The sequence below is a fragment of the Zingiber officinale genome, chromosome 5B (genome assembly GCF_018446385.1).
Source record: "Zingiber officinale cultivar Zhangliang chromosome 5B, Zo_v1.1, whole genome shotgun sequence".
NCBI lineage: Eukaryota > Viridiplantae > Streptophyta > Magnoliopsida > Zingiberales > Zingiberaceae > Zingiber > Zingiber officinale.
In genome coordinates, this window is record NC_055995.1 from 81,633,613 (window position 1) to 81,653,429 (window position 19,817).

General features: G+C 35.0%; 2 protein-coding genes across 3 annotated transcripts; one reads left to right on the top strand and one right to left on the bottom strand.

The window, feature by feature from the left end:
• The first annotated feature begins 4,845 nt into the window (after positions 1–4,845).
• LOC121984696 (uncharacterized membrane protein At1g16860-like) lies at positions 4,846–10,345 on the top strand. 2 transcript variants are annotated; one of them, XM_042537781.1, is made up of 5 exons: positions 4,846–4,988; positions 7,890–8,948; positions 9,148–9,306; positions 9,462–9,673; positions 9,897–10,345. In XM_042537781.1, exons 2-5 carry the CDS (start codon positions 8,040–8,042, stop codon positions 10,087–10,089), a joined length of 1,473 nt encoding a protein of 490 aa, XP_042393715.1. In that variant the 5' UTR covers positions 4,846–4,988; positions 7,890–8,039; the 3' UTR covers positions 10,090–10,345. The 2 variants fall into 2 exon arrangements, with proteins under 2 accessions (XP_042393715.1, XP_042393716.1); XM_042537782.1 differs by having other exon boundaries at positions 4,847–4,988; positions 7,990–8,948.
• A 1,942-nt stretch (positions 10,346–12,287) lies between these two features.
• LOC121984697 (bZIP transcription factor RISBZ4-like) lies at positions 12,288–16,737 on the bottom strand. Its single transcript, XM_042537783.1, has 6 exons — positions 16,514–16,737; positions 16,282–16,387; positions 13,436–13,589; positions 13,166–13,241; positions 12,876–13,001; positions 12,288–12,790 (listed from the first exon to the last, which is right to left on the bottom strand). Exons 1-6 carry the CDS (start codon positions 16,640–16,642, stop codon positions 12,434–12,436), a joined length of 948 nt encoding a protein of 315 aa, XP_042393717.1. The 5' UTR covers positions 16,643–16,737; the 3' UTR covers positions 12,288–12,433.
• Positions 16,738–19,817: the final 3,080 nt, after the last annotated feature.

Genomic DNA, 19,817 nt, shown 5'->3' on the forward strand with positions numbered 1-19,817 from the left:
AATTAAGGCCGTCCGGACGACGTTCTTCGCCCGCCCGGCAGGCCGGGCGTCCCGGTCAGACGGTGGGTAAAAGACGGGGACATCTTCTGACAGCCGTCAAGTCGTATGGCTATGCCATACTTCTAGTCTGACAACGGGGGGTCCTGCTGTCCCATCGAAGAACATGCTCGGACTGTAGCAGTATGGTGTCAGGTAAGCTCTCTGACAAGTGCATACCGGGGTATGGGTTGCTGACACATATGCACCTCGGTGGGCGTGCATTAGTTCCTTCTCCGTTCTATATAAAGAGGCTATTGCTTCGCCAAAGGTACGTATGATACAAGCTTGGCAGCCCCTTTTTCCACCACTTACCTGACTTGAGCGTCGGAGGGTCGTCGCCGGGAACCCCTTCCCGGCTAGACTCTTGTGCAGGATCGCCGGAGCTTCGCTCGACCAGCCGGAGATTCACTTCATCGACTAGGAGCGTGCCACGTGCCCAGCGTCCTTTGGTTCAACGATTCGGACAGGATCACGAAGTAATCACTCTAGAAAATTTCTCAAACTAAAAAAAATTGATTGTAGCATTTTCAATGTAAGATTTTTAAAGAGTTTTATGGAATAAAAAAATTGAACAAAAAATTCTAATTATTATGGGTACAAAATTTAAAGTTTATAGTTCAAGAGTAATACTAAAATTTCAAAATTATTTTTTACTTAAAATTGATGTAATATGTATATAGTTATGCAATTACATATTATTAATTAGATCATACAAAAATTATTTAGAATTCTAAATATTAGAGATGTTTCAATAGATTTTTATAATATTGATGTGGCATGATGTAACATATTAGGATAATAAAAAAATTTATGAAACTTTGACTATTGAAATGCCCTTAAGGCTATAAAGGAATTAAATCGGGCCAAATTTTATAGTGTTTAGAGTATTTGATAAAGTAATTGAGTCAAGTTAAGTCAAATTTAAAATGAATTGTCATTGAAATAGTAGTTCACTTGGCTTTTTTTTATGGATTTGGATTTGATTTAAGCTTGACTTGAATTTATTCAAGTTTGACTCTCAATTTAAGATTATTTGATTATTTGAAATTTTTATATTTCAAAGTAATTGTTTGGTTCATTATTAGGCTTGACATGATTCATAAATTTTGTTCATAAATATTACTCATTAATAGTTCACAATCTTTATTCATGAATATTAATGAGTTGAATATGTTTAAATTTATTCATTTAATTGACTTTATATATTGAACAAATATAAATAAATAAGTTCTCATTAAGTTAAACACTAAATTTATTTTGAATATTTAATTCATTTATAGCTCTATTACTTCAAGGTGAACTAGCTCCTGATAATTTAACTTCAACGTAAACCAAAAAAAAAATATAACTATTATCTTAAGTCTACAAACTCCTCTCTTAACATTAATGATGAAAAAATGATGGAACTTAACTTTTAGTATTTGTTAGTCACGAAAAGAGATTTTAGAATAAACTCCTACTATACGTAATAAAAATAAAAACTGAAACATCAATGAATCTAGCAAACTACAAAGTTGAATCAATTAAATATCTAGTTCTTATTTAGTTAGGAATACAAGAAATTGGATGAGAGTAAATAAAAACTAAAGACAGAAAAACAACTATTTTATTCCTCATTTTAGTATCCTTTATCAAATGTCTTACTCATTCTATTGTTGCATGGATATGTGCACTTGCACCGAAAGAGAGAGAATGTAGGGGGAAAAAACAGACGGGCAAAAGTCAAAAAGCTCTTCTTTTTATTGAAATTGTCGAAAGATAATTTATTTTCTATTTATTAATAAAACAGCACTCAATATAATTAATTCTCTCCGCGTTTTATTTTTCAAAACTACTTTTAGTTTTTGAAAACATCGCAGCATACAAGATTATAATATATATAATTATAACAATTATCTCATAGTCATAGTTTTTATAATATAATACTGACAAATGTTGATGGAAATATAATAAGTAATAAATTATAATTGTTACTATATTATTAGCATTAATCAGAGTTGAAATGGCACTATAACATGATATATTAATCTGAAATGCAATTATAGTTATTAGTGTGCATTTTGATAATTACTATAATATAGTGTCATTAACATTGAAGTATTCATATTTTAACAGGTATAAACTGGTAGCTGCCATATACAACAACGTAAAAAATAAAAATATATAATAAAATACAAAATGGAATGGAATGAAAATGTTATTTTGATAATAAATAAAAACATATTCTTTTCCAATTAAAAAAATACGTTTTTTTAAAATTTTGTTCAAAAAATGTAAGACAACTTCATAAAAGATAAAAGTAAAAAAAAAACTCAATCTTAGAATGGAAAATTTGAATAATAAAAACCAAGTGTGTAATTCATTAGTCAACTTTCTTTTAACAGATATTTACGAACGCTATCTTTTTTTTTTTTTCTAAATATTTTATCTTAATTATTTCTTTTTCCAATAAGTGTCTTCTCACTCGAAATCAAATGGAGAAACTATAATTATCATTCGGAATTATTTACATCCTTTTCAGGTCAATGAGAACAAGAGAAAAAAAAAGAAGAAAAAGGGAGATAATGGAAAAAAAAAATTAAATCTGTAATTACTTGCCGTCGAATCCAAGCTAGATTTTATTGACGGCAGCCGAACTGATGCTAAATTCGATAAATCTAAAAAGCAAGTTCTCAAAGATTTACCGCCGACCAATCTCCTTCCTTTTTTCATATACTTTTCATTTAAAAAGTTTTCTAAAGTCTCCAAATAATAGTAATATTTTATAATTTTTAAAGTAAATCAAAGTGATCCGTTACATCAAGTTAGGATATCAATAATTTATTTTCAGAAATTTAACTGTTAATTCATCGAGAAATTGAAACTCAATCTTTATATATTTACAAAATTGAGAAGGCATATTGCTGCTCTATCATTTTCTCGAGGCGACATTTTAACTTATTTTTTAGTTTACATTATTTATATTGATTAATTATAAGATAATCGATCTAATTTCATAAAATTTTTACCTAAATCATTAAAATAAATCAAAAAAATACTCACAATAAATAATTCATCAACTCAACATTCTTAAATAAACTGTCTATTAAAAAAATTTATCTATCAATTGATCAATTTAAAATTGAGATTTAATTTTTAGATATTTAAGAAATTAAAACTGCACTATTCCGGAGCCTGCATTTCACTTTTAAAACTTTGGAATTCAGGTGCTATAAATTTAAAGCAAAATTTATTATGCATATTAAAAAGTCATATCGCAGAATATTTATCTGGAATCGATGATATCATCTGAATAATATTGACAGTCAGAAACACTAAAGAGATAAGATTCTTTCTAGAAAAGAAGCTTCACACATGTGATACCATGCCCTAGTTGAATTTAACCTCCTTAAAAATAACTAAATTTATTTCATTTTTCCCTTACAAATTTCAGAGTTTTTATTAAGAAAATTTAAAAAGTTCATAAATTCAATTTTATTTTAGCTAGGTAGCACATTAAACTGAATATTAATATTTACTTTCAGAGAGATCGAGCATTAACCAAATAAAATAAAATAAAATGAAAATGGAAAAGAAAAATTCCTAATTGTTTAGCTCAAACTACACTATTACATTATGCAAAGGAGATGGAGAATTCCCTGTGCTGCACTCAACTTGACCGGGCCATGTGAACAGCATTCTCCCACTTGCATTGGATGGAAAGGATCAAGACCTCGCTATTCTAACTAGCGGACCGGATCGAGAGATCCGGTTCATGTTGCCCCATCTGCGGTGTAATTTGGAATTTGATTCCGGCATGGGCTACAATGGGATGATGAATCTGAAGCTTTTCCTTTTCGAGACGGTGGAGGAAGAACTTGAGCTTCTTTTAGGGGTTCACTTAGCTTGGTATCTAATTCAAAGAAACACACACCATGGAGAGGAGGACTAGAGGGGTTAGGGACTTAAGTGGGCCGGATTGGATTGGGCCATGAGGCCCATTATATGTGTGATAGGAGCCCTAAAGATTGCTCTTTGGGTGAACAACCTTAGTAAGTTCTATGTACTGCCGACCGATTGACTAAGCTAATCTAGCCGAATCGAAAAACCCAACTGTGAACTAGGAGGTCGAATTGGTTCGGTTCATCGTCTTTTGGGGTCTCTCTAGTATTCTTTAGTCGTACAATTATGCACACAAGTGTGAGTGAAAAATGGGAGAGCATGGTGTGTTTGGAGCCCACACATGATGACACTCGAGCACTGTCAACTCAACAGAATTTCATTTAATAAACTTTTAGAGGTATCTTAATGTATGAATACTCGATTTATTGTCGTTGTTGATCTGAATGACCGGTAATGAGCGTGGCAGAGGTACAAAGACTAAAACCATGTGACCATCAGACTGTCTAGAGAGTACGCTTAATAATTCTCAACAACTTCATCATCAATCCCATTCAGCGTGACAATTCAAATAAATATCGCTTTCAAATAATTGTTCAGGTTTTATGTGTTAAAAATGAAAATAAATTAAAGGAATATATACTCTCTCTTTTTTTTTTGAAAAATAAAAATTTACGGCACGAGGAATTAAGGAATAATAAAATAATTAAATAGAGGAGTAAAATTGTTTCTCTGAAATAATTTTTAAAAATGTTAATCAATAAAAAAAATTATCAAAATTTAATTTAAACTAGTGGATATTAATGATGAAAGTCGTTTAAAATGGTTGTTTTTGTGGTTAATAATGCAAACAGTAAGGTTATTTTTGTCTTTCAACAGTAAGAACAGCTCTGCTTCTACTGTGTCACTGCTAGCCAGTGAGACGGACCCTCTCTCTCTCTCATTATTTGCTCGTTTTCTTCCGCTCGTCGCGCCTTCGTCTTCTCACCGTTGCCTTCCTCGGAGGTCCTTCTCGGCTGGCACATCTCGCTCTTGATCTGCTCGGCGGCGACTCTAGATGCTTGGTTGAGGTACGAGGACTTTCTCTCCCTCTCTCGTTTAGCCCCTTTTAACCATTCTGTACGACATTACATATGGAATCTGGGGTAGTTAATCCATTTATAACTGCAATGGAGAATGGAGGAGGGGGTTGAAATCGTTGATCTAGTTACAGATCTAAGGGAAGGAAGACGCTTCGTTCTCTTTTGTTGCTCTTCAGATGAGGGCTCTGTTCCTTCCAATTCATGTTGGGAGTGGATACTGCAATTGGTTTGTTAATCTCGTTAGTTTCTTGCTGAGGAAGTGGAATGCTTTCTTTTTTCTTTTTTCCCCCTGTTTTTTTGGTAGGTGCTCCGTCGCCTGTCATTGGATCTGGGTTTGTTGAGGTGGATTTATAGAGAATCTCAGATAGAGCAAGAAAAAAAAATATTAACTTCGTTGGAAGTTTATGGAGCTTGGTTTCTTGATATGGTCAAAGCTTGGATCTATCTTATTTGCTGGTTGAAAATGACATTTTCTAGGATATAAATGTTTCCTTTAATTCAGGGTTCAATTTTAATTTTGTAAACTTGATGAAATTGATTTTGTTTTTTTTCTTACCATTTTGGTGTGTTCCCTCTGCACGCTCTTATGCTTCCTGTGCTTCCTGTGTCCTGCTTATAGCAGTTAAAGTGATGGATTTGGTTGAATGCTAATTGCTAAAAGTGCCTCAAAATTTACTAATTTGAAATGAAAATGTCTAATTGTAGCTTTTCTTTTATGGTCCAGTCATCTGCACTATGGTTTACTGTCTGTGTAACCGAGTTCATGTTTTTTTTAATAATTCCCTGATTAATCCAACCACATCAATCCGCTGCTTAGGTGCATGCTTGATTTTGGATTTCTAAATAAGCTGTAGGATCACCGATTGTCATATAGATAATGAAATATGGGGCTGTGAGGGGCGCCTGGGGTGAGCGTTATCACCTTTTGCCACCATAATGAAATATGTATGTATGAACCATCTCTCTCTCAAATAGCTCCTGGTCATGGATAATCCTTAGTAAAAAAGTTTTGGGCGTGAAATAACTAAATAGGTTTACTTTACATTTTATATACTCTTACTAATTCCCTTGCAATTTTAAATTAATTCAGTTTTAAATATTGTCACAGTGAACATAAAACAGAAATCATGAGTTCTTAATTTTTTTTTCTTATAATATGCCTGCTTCTCCATGATGTATTACATTATGTCTTTATTATTGGATACGTCTTATGCAAATGTCAGATATTTATTATCTTCCATGTGCTTTAAACAAGGTTGAATAACTAAGAAATATCAATGTAGCTAAGCAGTTGCGACTTTTGTTTTCGTAGCATCTTTGAACAAGACTGTTGGTTTGGTTATATAACACAAATGAATGGCACTAGGCACTCACATGGATAGAAAATTTGGTACCAGAACTCAGTTGACGTAGTGTTCATTTATTATCTGAAAATTTTAAGATATACTAAAGATTTCTCCACTTCATTCTTATAATTTGTAATATTGTCTGGGTACTGTTATTGGTGTGCACTTGCCCACCTAAACCTTCTAAAATTCTCATTAAACTTTAAATTGCTTAAGTGAACATGTGAAAAACCAACAACACTAAATGTCAAACACTGAAATTAGAGGAAAACAGTTTATCTATAATATGTTTTCTGTTTATTCCAACTCAAGATAGGTGAGCCAATATTATTGATCAAAGAGATCAATCATGACTTTTTGTTACCACAAACATATGTTTCTCTGCAAATTTCTTTTCCTCCTTAACTTTGCATGGAATTTGTGAACAGCTATAGAGGAAAGTTCAAAATTGGACATGTTCATTATTTAGTAGGCAATTATCCATAATTATGAAACATGGAATTTAATTAGATAGAAATAAAGATTCTAAAGGATGTAACTGTTATCATATTTGGAGAGAATCTTTTTGCTTCGGATCAGGTACCCTCATTGTTCTCTTTCCTAATTGATACCCTCCCCAGGCTTATAATTCTCATGGGATATCTAATTTTTTGGATTACATGGTAAAAGTGGATCTCTTGCCACTTTTATATTTAACAGAATTGTTTCTTGAAGTAGGCTATCACTGTTTTTCTCATATGTCTGTCACCTTGATTTGCAGTTTGGGTGAACTTTATTTTCTAGTCGGAGAAACTAGTTTTTGTGTATAATTACTGGCTTCCTGCTAGGTTCTTATCACTGAATCATTTTGCAATCCACCAATTGTGCGATCATCTCACAGTTTTTTTCATTAACTTATTTTTTTTGAATAAAAACATAGTTTTGTTATCTTGATCATTTCTTTGGTAATCTTCTGATTTCTTTAACATTTGGTTTCTTTCATTCCCTCAGGCATTGATTGAATAAGTTTGATCTAATTGCTAAGGTAACTAGTAGATATCTTGCCCAGCTTAAACCTTCTATGCAATCCAGGGCAATGTAATCACAGAATTTGAAGGACAACTTCAACTTAAGTGGCTTATTTAGGAACTCACTGTCAATGAAGGGATAAGGAGATAATGAGTATAAAATTGTTGGTTTCAAGATATCAATAAATAGCAATAGTTGCAATTACTAATTCTACGTAGGTTAATACAAGTCAATATTCGGCGCGAGTTTATAATAAAGTTTTATGATTTTTTCTTGAAGGGCTAAAAGCAATCTTCTTGATGTTTATTCCAAAGTTCACTAATATTCTAACCATTGATACAATTAGCATGGAATGCTGTTGTCTTTCATTATGCAAGAAGCTCTTAAAAATTTCTTTTGGCTTGGTTAGGCAAACCTATACCTATTTTCTTTTGTGCGATTTCTAACTAAGCAGTGCATGTGGAGCAGTCTGCTAGACTATGCGTAGATGTTGAATTTGTCTTATCACTGACTCAGTTTGTTGGTACTTTGACAGGTACTTGAAACTTCAATTCTGGAGCTGCTCTTAATTTGCAATTAGCAATGCAGTGAATGAAATGATCCATCTCTTTGCTGTTGTTCCCTGTTGTTCACAGTAATTATTTGCCAACGGTCAGAGCTCTCAGGATCTGTAGTCTTAATCCTGATGGGCTCTAGGTTTCCATCACACCAGCTGAGCAATGGCCTTTACGTTTCAGGCCGGCCCGAGCAACCTAAGGAGAAATCTCCTACAATTTTCTCCACAGCCATGCCATACACAGGGGGAGATATAAAAAAATCTGGAGAACTTGGGAAGATGTTTGAGCTCCATGTTGAAAAGTCCAGAAAATCTGGTCCTCTTAGTAATGCTCCTTCAAGAAATAGATCATTTGGAGGTGCTGCTTCCCACTCAGACTCAACCATGCCTAATGCTTCATGTCAGGGAAGCTACCCTGGTTCTCTGTCTTATGCAGCTCAGAATTCAGGTTCTTCACTAGTCACTGGTGGTTCTGGTAGACAAAAGTCCAATTCTGGACCACTTAAACATGGAGATTCAGTGAAAAAATCATCTGGACCTCAATCTGGATCTGGCACCACCCAACCCTCTCGTCAAAATTCTGGCTCTATTCCAGTAGTACTCCCAACTACAGGTCTCATCACTTCTGGCCCAATTTCTTCTGGGCCACTTAACTCCTCTGGAGCACCCCGGAAAGTATCAGGTCCACTGGAATCAACTAAATCAATGAAGCTACATAGTGCCTCCATAGTCCACAATCAAGCTGTCACTAATCTCAGTCAGGAGAATAATTCTTTGTTCAAGGGAAGCTTGCCCAAACCCATCCTTTGGTCTGTCATTTTGCTGTTTGTGATGGGTTTTATTGCAGGTGGCTTCATTCTTGGTGCTGTTCACAATCCAGTTCTGCTTCTTGTTGTTGTAGCTATATTCGGTGTTGTTGTTGTGCTCTGCTTTTGGAACACTTGTTTTGGAAGAAGAGCTGTCTTGACATTCATTGCCCAGTACCCTGATGCTGATTTGAGAAATGCAAAAGACGGGCAATATGTGAAGGTCTCTGGGGTATGTAACCTGAATTTTTTATTTTTTTCCCCTCGGAGAATTTATAAGTGGAGGATTTTTTTTTCCCTTCAATTAGCATAATGTATAGAGAATTTTGTTGGATCAGCGCTTTTGGTTTGACGATTTCCCCCCTTAATTTGATTGGTTGTTAGTTTCTTGGTTCCATGCAACTAGATATATTAACATGTGATTCTTATAGGTTGTCACGTGTGGAAACTTTCCTCTCGAGACATCCTATCATAAGCTCCCGAGATGTGTGTACACATCCACTGGCCTTTATGAATACAAGGGTTGGGACGCAAAGAATGACAGTTCTGAACATCATCAACCTTTTACTTGGGGATTGAGGTCGATGGAGGTATTGAACCCTTCTTTGTACAAAGATGATCAAATTTAAGTAACCAGCAGAATTTTACTGCTATAAAATGGAAATTTTCAGACTTGAGTATACATTTGTTTCATGTGTTTATCTTGATCATACACTTCTAATTGTCTTATTTGAAACTCTATCAGAGGCATGTGGTTGACTTTTACATATCAGACTTTCAATCCGGTCTAAGAGCTCTCGTCAAAGCTGGTTATGGTTCTCGAGTAACTCCATACGTTGATGAATCTGTTATTGTTGACATCAACCCAAACAACAAGGACTTGTCTCCTGAATTTCTTAGCTGGTTGCAACAGAGGAATCTTTCTTGTGATGATCGTGTCATGCGCCTGAAAGAAGGGTAATCTGCAATTTCTGCAGCTAAATACTGCATCAGCATAGTTATTCTTTTATTTCTTTTTTTGACCCTATCAAAACCTTCCTTGTTTATAGGTGCTACTGTCACAAGTGTCCTTTAAAACCCCAATTCTAACTTACCTTCCAACTCTGATAATAGCATGATTTATTTTGCATTAGATTTTTTGTACAAGGTTCATTCGATTGTCTGATCTTTTTGTATGCAGTTATGTTAAAGAGGGCAGCACGGTAAGTATAATGGGGGTTGTCCGGAAGAATGAAAATGTTCTAATGGTAGTTCCTCCTCCCGAGCCTTTTTCCACGGGGTGTCAGTGGGCCAAGTGCATACTTCCTGCAAACCTTGATGGAATAATTTTGAGATGTGAAGACACCTCAAACATCGATGTCATACCGGTTTAACGAAACACAAATGCTGTCAAATATATTCATTATTATAAATGGCATCTCTAAATATGTTTGTTGGTTTGAAATGATTGCTATCTTTCATTTAGAGAGGTGCCTTGATTCCTCGGTCTGTATAGCGTTGTGTTCCCGCTTTTGTTCATCAAATGGGAAGCTTTTGTAAGAAGGATGACTCAGAATATTGTGTTGTTTAAAGGAATACTGTATGTCGAATAATTATCATCTAGTGTTTTGAGTAGTTGGATTGGTACCATTAGTGGTTGTATAAATATCTAAGCTAATTCTTTATTAGTAGATTCCTATTCCTTCATTAAATTATAATTTTCTTCCTCAGATTGTGCAATACTTTTAAGCATATTAAACAGGCTATTGGTGTTCGACAGAGTATGTTCAAGAACTTCTAGTAAGTAACTAATTTTATACTACTACTACTAATACTTGTTATTGTTATTAATATTTTTATGGTTGTCATATTATTCAATAAATATGTTTTGACCATGGAAAATCTTGTTCAGGTTAGGAAGTAAAATGTACCTTAGAATTTGAATTGCAGATATCATGTGGTAAAAAGGTGATTCGTTCGTCCTCAGCACCCTCGTCAATCCGTCCCTAGATTAATATGGAGGAGGTAAATCACGGATGACTACTAGCCATTAGTGCAAATGACCAAGACATGGGGACGGTTATGTTCGGTCACGCCGAGTTTCGACCCAAGATCTCATGTGATAACACCCCATGTCTTAATCATCACACCACCCTGAGAGGACTTTGAATTGCAGATATCATAATGTTGCCCTTGGTAGTTCCATTTTTTTTATTTTTTTATAAATTAGATGTCCAACTCTTACATATCCAATTAACCCTGGGTGATCTTTCTTTATGTTCGACCACTTGGGTGATCCTTCTCTGTGTTCGACCACTAGGTAAATCTAGAAATATAATCCTGGCTCATTTTTCGTCCCATTAATCCTGGGTGTTCCTTCTCTATGTTTGACCATCCTGGCTCATTTTTCGTCCCATTAATCCTGGGTGTTCCTTCTCTATGTTTGACCATCCTGGCTCATTTTTCGTCCCATTAATCCTGGGTGTTCCTTCTCTATGTTTGACCACTAGGCAAATCTAGAAAACACAAACGGCTCATTTTTCATCCCATGAAAATGATTTGCAATGGACTGTGGCTATGGATATTTGATTAATCTGCTGAGTGCTTTGTCGTGAGATCAGATATTCTGCTCCGTAATCTTTAGTTTTTTTATCTCTTTAGTAATTTGCGTGTTGGATCGCGATTAAAATTCGGTAAAATTAATTATAGTCTCTCTTAAATTTATTTTCCCACTTAGATTATAATTTGGATCGAGTCAAGTAGACGGAGACCGTCGACAGTGGATGGGTTGTCCTTGATCGGCGCTATACAGTCCATCCAACCACTGATGACCTCCGACTACCTGACTCAACCTAAATTATAATTTAGATCGCTAATGACTTCCGAACATCTGACTCAACCCAAATTATAATCTAAATGAGAGATAAATTCCTTTATCATAATTAATTTTTATTAAATTTTAATCATGATATCCGATGTATAAATAACAAAAAGAGAACAAGAAAAGAAAGAACCAGAGGATCCAGACTCTTTTGTCGCTACAGTGCTCTTCAACGTTTGCATGGGTCGAAAGTTTTTTTTTTTAAAAAAACTTTTTAATTTTAAAAATTTCTAAACACTATCACCCCTTTAATCTAAATTTTCACAGATTAATATCCGCATGATTATTTATTCTCGTAGGTCTTCGAGATAATTTTTACCGGACATAAAATAATTTTGATATCATCTTTACTCCAACAATAATATCGTACCAACTCCAATAAAAAACATATTTGATAAAATTTTAAATTTGAATTGGAATCCATTATATTTTATTCGACTATTCATAAATTAAATTAGAATTTAATTCTATTTATTTTTACACCATTTTAATTTAAACATGTTCAAATTAAAGTTCGAATAACTAAAACTAAATTTGAATTTAAATCCCTTCGAGCTATAGTTCAATTCTGTTTAAATTAAAATTCTGACAACTCTAACCAAACTTGTATTTGAAAGCTTCGAATCGAATTCAAATATTGCATATATTTTTCAAACTCGAATATCAATATTGTCATACTACTCGGCTTGAATGCAGTGAAGTGGCTAATTCTTAAAAGGGGCAAATTTAGTAGTCATGATATGAGTAGTAGAATTATGTAAGTCAGATAACATGGAGAATCCCCAGAGTTCCGTAAACGTGATAAACCCAACACCTGAGTAAGTTATTGGGTGAATGATACAATGACATTATGATACTTACTTGGGCATCATGTCTACGTTGGAGTCGCACGCCCAAATGTCACCCTCCACTTCACTAGCAATTCCATTATGCAGGTTCTCCCCGCCAGGATTTGGAATGCTCAAACCCGACCTGATGTCTGTATTCTTTGCATCTCCATTCTCCAGCCCTATGTTGTGTGCTTGTCCAGGAGTTGGAATGGGAATGTAGTTAGATTCGTTACCTTGAAAGTTGATGGCCGGGAGGAAGTCCGGTGATGCTCGGGATGGCGGTTGAGGATCGAGAAAATTTGGCGATCGGAGATTGGTCTGTAGTAGATGGTCTAGATTACAAGCTAAGGTGCCCCTGGTCACCATGTCTTCTGCCATCTGCACCTGAAATGGTGTGACAATATGGTTGAGTCCTTTAGCAATTACGATAGTATTTGTGTTTCGTAATACATTTAAGGATCTGAACTACCCTAATTCTCAGTGTTTCTACGTTCGACTTGAGAATCCGATTGTCGGTGATGGCTTCACTGAATTCTTGATTTGCGGAAGTCAGTTGTTTGAATAAAGAAGCACTTTCGCCTCGGAGTTTGTCAACCTTACAAGGAACAAGACGAAGATGCAGAATGAACATGTAAATAAATAATATTCCTAATACACTAGTAAGATGTGAAAAATGAGTCGATTCAAGCAGTACTTCTGAAGAAAAGACTCGCGCAGCCAAACAAATGGGTGCTATTAAGAATCATGGCTAATATTCACCTGCAATTCAAGATCAGCGAGATGAGCTTGCTTTCTCTTTCTTGATCGTCTAGCAGATTCTCGATTGGACACCATCCTTAACACCAAGAACAAAACAATAACATCAAGCACAAACAAAAAAAAAACAGTTGTCCCCTCCTACAATTTTATAAACAAGAACAAAGATTCTATTATCTAAGGTGGAATTTGTAGAGCCGCATTATGTAATGACTAAAGAAATAACTTAACCATTTTGGGAAGAATGAAATGTTCAATCACCACTTTGCGTACCTCCGCATGCGCTTATTGTCCATAACATTTGTGCTTTGTTCACATAACCCACCCTCTATTTCCAAGGATTCCTCATCTGATTGTTCAGATCCACTTGCTCCAAGGGATTGATTTGTTGTTGTCATAAGCTTATTTGATGAAGCTGGTGTCTCAACTAAATAAGAATAAAACACAGAAAAGAAAAACATTTTATATTGTTTGGTTTGATATGAGTCTTAGGATAGTGAATTTTTAATGAGCAACAACAACATCATGTGGTCGTTTTAGTAACTCCATCTATGCCCCCAGGGTGTAGACGCATGACATTTTTGGTGTAATAGCCAAGGGTCGATTCTCAGGAACTGACGACGTGGGGTTTACCCCACCATGCGCCTGACGCCTGTGTACCTGCATGTATCTCCCTCCATATCCGTGGAGTCGGCACTAGGGGGGCCGTTAATATAACGGATCTACATTTTTTTAGTAACTCCATCTATAAAGGAGAATTCGAAAACAAAACAAGGACAAATGAGAGATTCAGAATGTTATGATTCAACAAGAGTGAGAACATTATTTAGGGAAAACTATCCTTTCAATTAAAGATATACTTCAGAAAACAATTTTTTTCTATATAAAAAAATGTAACTGAAACTCCTTTGGAAAAAAAACAGTTGGTTGAGTTGACCTGACTCAATAAGTTTAAGAACTGACCTAGTTGATCAAACTAAGTTAACCAAGTTGGCACGACTAAGTCAATTGGGCTGATTCAACCAACCAAATCACCAAATCGGATTAAAATATTTGGCCTAATCAACTGACTAACATAATCAACTAACCTAATCAATTCTGCTAATTAGTGGAAATACCTTACTTCATTGATAGACCAATTGCTTCAAGCTAAACTTGACTAACGTAGCTGGAGAAACTATGCTGATATTATCGGTTGGCCGATCAAATCATGGCTTTGGACCAATTCAATAACTCAATCCATGTTGGCTCAATTGGTGTGAGTAATTGGTATGTGTTAAATTCACCAGTTGACTGGTGCTAACGCGATCAACTTGGCTAATGGAATTTAGTTCTTCACTTCTACTTTATCATTGTTGGTTGATTTGAAGTGTCTCAATTGGACATGTAGATTGGTTATATGCTTGTAGCTAACTTGTGCTGGGTAGATAGATCCAAGCTTCACATAAGCTCAGTTCCTAGATCAAACAAACTGATCAAACTAATGTGACTCGCCAGACTTATCTGACTAGTTTTTCATTGTATGTTTAGTCAATTCAAACCAACCTGCTAGATCTGGGGGTTAAGTCTAACTGACATAGTTAATTCAGGTTGAACGAGCTGACTTAGCATGTGGCTGTAGCTAACTGAACAAGTTGACCTAGCAAGATTGACCAAATCAACTTGGCTGACCCTATCAATTAATACAAGCGGACACCATCAATTGCCACATATTCACATGGTCAGTTGGCCAAGATAATAGTTATGTAAGAAATGTTAAATGAATTTTCCAGAGACATTTAAATTCATTGATGATTTCTCTAAATAAGTATACCTTGGCAAACTAGGTTTTATTGACTGGCCAAATAGGCTCTGATTTTTTTGAGCAACAAAACTTATCCTGTTTACCCATGCCAGTAAATCACTCAGATTTGTTTTTTTTTTTAAAAAAAAATTAGCTAATTTTTGTTATCTTTAAAAATAAATACCTATATATATATATATATATATTTTTTTTTTTTCATTAAAAAACTTAATTTAAAGAATGAGAAGGGCTCTCATTTTATTAAATTGATGAACTAAAATAATTAAAAAAAGAACAAGCAATAGGAAAGTGTCTATTTGGTTGTATAGGCAAATATTTTTTTAAAATTTAATAAAGGCAAAAATTAATGAATTTTGAATTGAAATTAGAAAAAAAAATTATTATATATTTTTTTATGTCAATTGAACTAAATAGGTAAGTTTTCTCTTTTTAAAAAAATTACTTTTCTGAATGTTTTAGTCACTCTAGTCATTAGCCCATATAAATTAATCAACTTTATAGTTTAAATTTTTGAGAAAATAAATTTACTTGTAAATTTAAAAGTAGCCACTTACTCAACTGGTTTTTCTCTAACAGTATAGAAATTAATTAATTTTGTAAAAATATCATAAAATTAAATCTACATCTTTCTTCTATTTTTAAAAATGTTATTTTTTTAAAAAATATTTAAGTTGCTTGCTTGGTTCCCAGAAAGGAAGGTGCTATGGCCTATGTGAAGGGTTCTTTGATTCAGAATACGAGAGGGACTGATTTGGACATTTTGTCTTATAGGGACTTGATCTGGGCATCCCTCAACATCCGGGTCTATTCGAGTGATCGCTCTAAATTAATAAGTTATCTTAGAGAATTAGATATTCAGCCAAATTCACGCTCCATTATTGTGAAGAAATTATTATCCCGGAATAAGAATTCACTTTCCAGCACTGTGATTTGGGGATGCAAAAAAAAAAAAAAAAAGACTCAGATTCAATAATCACAATTTCTGTTACCATCTTATAGGCAGTTAATTAATCAGACATCAGATGAGGGGAAAACCTCTGCTGGTAGCTAAACAAATTCTATTATTATTATTATTATTATCAAAATACAAGAATTAAGATTTTAATGATAGGATGTCTTTTCGATCATGGATTGAGAATTCTTCTTCGGTTTGAAAAGTTTTAAACAAACAAATTCCTTTAAATTTAGACTTGGTTGGGAGTTAAACGTAGGGCAAATTAATAAAACTTAAAAGTGTTGCACAGGGATTATCGTCATGAAGAAAGGAGAGAATCCATGATCAAAACTAAGACAGAAATAAAGAATTGAAGGGTACCGCAAATCGAGGATCGTGACTCCATCTCTGAGTGCTTAGGCGTCAGGTTCTGTGACCATGCCTGGTTCCCTCCGCTCAGTAACTGACCTGAGCCGCTGAACGCATCCTGCTTCGATCCACACCAAGAAGCCACACCCGGAGCCATTCGATTAGTCACGATCGGAGAAAGGATCGAAAAAAAAAGAAGAAGCACATAATCATCAAAGAGGGGGGAAAAAACAAATCGACTAACCAATCCGAAACCCAGTGCCGCGGGGAGAAGGAGCTCCTCGAGGAAAGGCGAAGTGGGGCTCCGATCATCTCCGTCCGGCCGGAGGAACGCCTCCAGGTCCAGGATCAACTCCGACGCGCTCCTCTTCATTCTCCGCCGTCGACTGCCGCCTTCTACTTCGCTCCTCCCGATGCCGATGCGGCTCCAAATCGACGTCGTATGGAAACTGGAGGAAATATTTAAATCATCAAAAATAAAAGGCCTAAAACGACAAAAGATACAAAAGTTGAGGTATAGGAAAGAGCCGCTCCCATTCATGCCTCTCTTGTTGCTCGTAATAACCGAAATGCCCTTAGACCATACCCAGATTCCATCCACTAGAGAGGGGCGTAGAAAATATATCGAGTTATAAGGGTATTTGGAAATCATGCTGTTCCAGTAATGGATGCCGATTCGGATCCGCACCGCCCACGGGAAAAAAAAGGGTACCACAAAGTTACTCCGCGAAAAGGAATGCGAAAAGAAAATAAAGCATTACTACACTTATCACCCACTGATACGTTCGAAAAGGATTTTGGGAATTGGGACCCTCTGGTCCACCAATAACGATAGGCGGTATAGACATGAGTAGGTCGGACAATTTACGAAATGCTACTTTTTGATTTTGCTCTCCAGTCTAAACCACGTCAGCTAGTACTTTGATCCCCTGTCGCGTCTCGCACTCCTGTTTTCTTTTGCTGTCTATGTGACGCCCTTCACGGGTTTGTGATCGGGAGGTGGAATTTCAGTCATCAGATCCTTCCATATTTTTATGGATCCGGAGATGCATTGTATAAAATTATGATTACATAATTGATTGTAATTTTTTTATAAATTTTTCATTTTTTTAAATTATAATTTAAATCGGGGTAGATGATCGACGGCCGCCCTCCCTCTCTATCGAGGATAATAATTTGATCATTTATCTATTATCGACGACTTTCAGACGCTTTTCAAATTATAATTTGAGGAATGATAAATTTAAAAAGACATCATAATTAATTATAACTGAATGATCATCATAATTTAATCATAATTTTATATAATCTATTTTTTTATGATAAAAGATATATTCGTCAGCGTCTCTGACTCTCTGTCAATTCATTTCAAATAAATCATAAATAACTATCAATATTGAGAATAGTGATATATCTCTTCATCCATAAAAAGATGGACGAGGAGAAAGATATGTCTCAAATTTGAAGCGGGTGAACGCTTTCCCTTTTGCATATACAGCGTTCTCTGCATTTTGCTGTCCCTGGGACGTGTCATTACGCAAAACGGTTGGAGCAAAACTAGGTTTTTACGTTTCGATGAACGATTGGTTCGTATGAAAAGAGGGCTCGTCCAGACTATTAGGCCAGGCTTCTGCATACAAATAGTTGGGTTGTCCAGAACTGGCCCAACAAGGGTTCGGCCCATCAATAACTAATTATTACTCTTTAAATATATGTAACAAAGTCAGAGACGTTTTTTTTTATATAGCTCTTCATCCAACTAAGTCGGTAGATGATAAGGTGTATATGAGTTAAGTCGTTTATAAGCTATTTGAATTTTGGTTTAAAAAAAATTATTTGGGTTCATTCAATTAAGTTAATGAGTTGAGTTCAAGTTTAAAATATTATCAATCAAAGTTCAAACTTAATAATATTTGGTTTATAAGTCTGTGAATATATTTATTTAGAGCCTTACGAATATGTTTATTAAGAGACTCGTGAACATATTTATTAAGAGACTCATTTTTCCTATTATAAATATATGTCCTATAGACCTTTTTGTGAGTGACAGTGGACGACATCCAATGTGGTCACCTGACATGATTTTGATAGGTTTTGTAATCCTTCTCAAACTTTATCTGTAACAAATTCTCTCTCAAATTACATGCAGCATGCACAACGATCGCTATGAGTACCGATCTTTAAAAACTAGCACCAAGGGTGCTGGTCTCGCCAAGGGTGCTGGTCTTGATGTTGGTTTACTTACCTAGGTGGTACTAGTTGGTAGGAACTAGTACCAAGGCTAAGTGGTGCTAGTTTATAGCCTTAGGGTTGATTTGTAAAAATCAACATCACCTTGGATTTTTAAACCAGCATCACCTTACAACACTGATGCTAGTATATAACCTTGGTGCTAGTTTGTAAAAATTAACATCGCCTTAGTATTGGTTTCTACAAACCAGTACCAAGGCTAAGTGGTACAGGTTTGTAGCCTTATTGCTGGTTTGTAGAAACCATGACCAAGGCTAAGTGGTACTAGTTTCTACAAACTAACACTAAGACTAAGTAGTACTGGTTTGTAACCTTGGTGTTGGTTTGTAAAAATATATATCAAGGCTAAGTGGTATTGGTTTGTAGAAATCAGTACCACAATGATGGTTATACATACTGTATGCAATTAAAGGATAGAAAATTTATTGCATGCAGATGAGTCATGAGAGGGATTTAAAAAATTTAGTCAAAATTGTAGCAGGTGACCACATCGAATATCGCCCATTGCTATATATATATATATATATATATATATAGGGACACTAGGAGCAAACAAATTACTTTTTACTATAGGATTATGTACCTAACGATTTAGAACTCAAGCTTATTAATGATATGAAATGATACGTTAACAAACTATTATGTTTATTTAACTTTTAAACGAGGAGCACGGGTTATTCATAAACTATTTAATTTTATTATAAATCGAGCGTGAGATTAAGAATTAAAACTTAAATTGAACAAGAGTTTAGGAAAAAATAAATCAAGTCAAGCTTGAACTTTTTATTTTTCAGCTCAGGTTAATTTGATTACACTCCTACTCGACCCCACAAATTGGCCATTAAATAAATTCAAAAGCTTTACTTAGGGGGTAAAATCATTTTTGTATGGAAAGAACTCCACCGCGTGATCATTGCACTCTGTCATGCCCTGGGGCATAAAGATAGTGTTCTTGTCCTTTCGGGATGGATAGTTAGTTAGCGCTTGGTGGTGTTATCACCTGAGGTATAGGGGTCAAATCCTGACTAGTATCCGGGTGTCTGCACTCCCTATGCGCTATTCAACTGCCCAAGACTAGTAGTCACCCGTAATTTATATTTTTCATGTTGGCATGAGGATGGACTAACGGAGACACTAGGGGCGAGCAAATCATTTTTTGTCACCATAAAGTTAGTGATCTTCCTAATTGGCTAGACACTAAAAAAAAATCCCTATAGGAGTAGTTTATTAGGAGCGATTTTAACACCGCTCTTGAAAATCGAATAATAGAATTAGTTTGAAATAAATTATTTCTATTG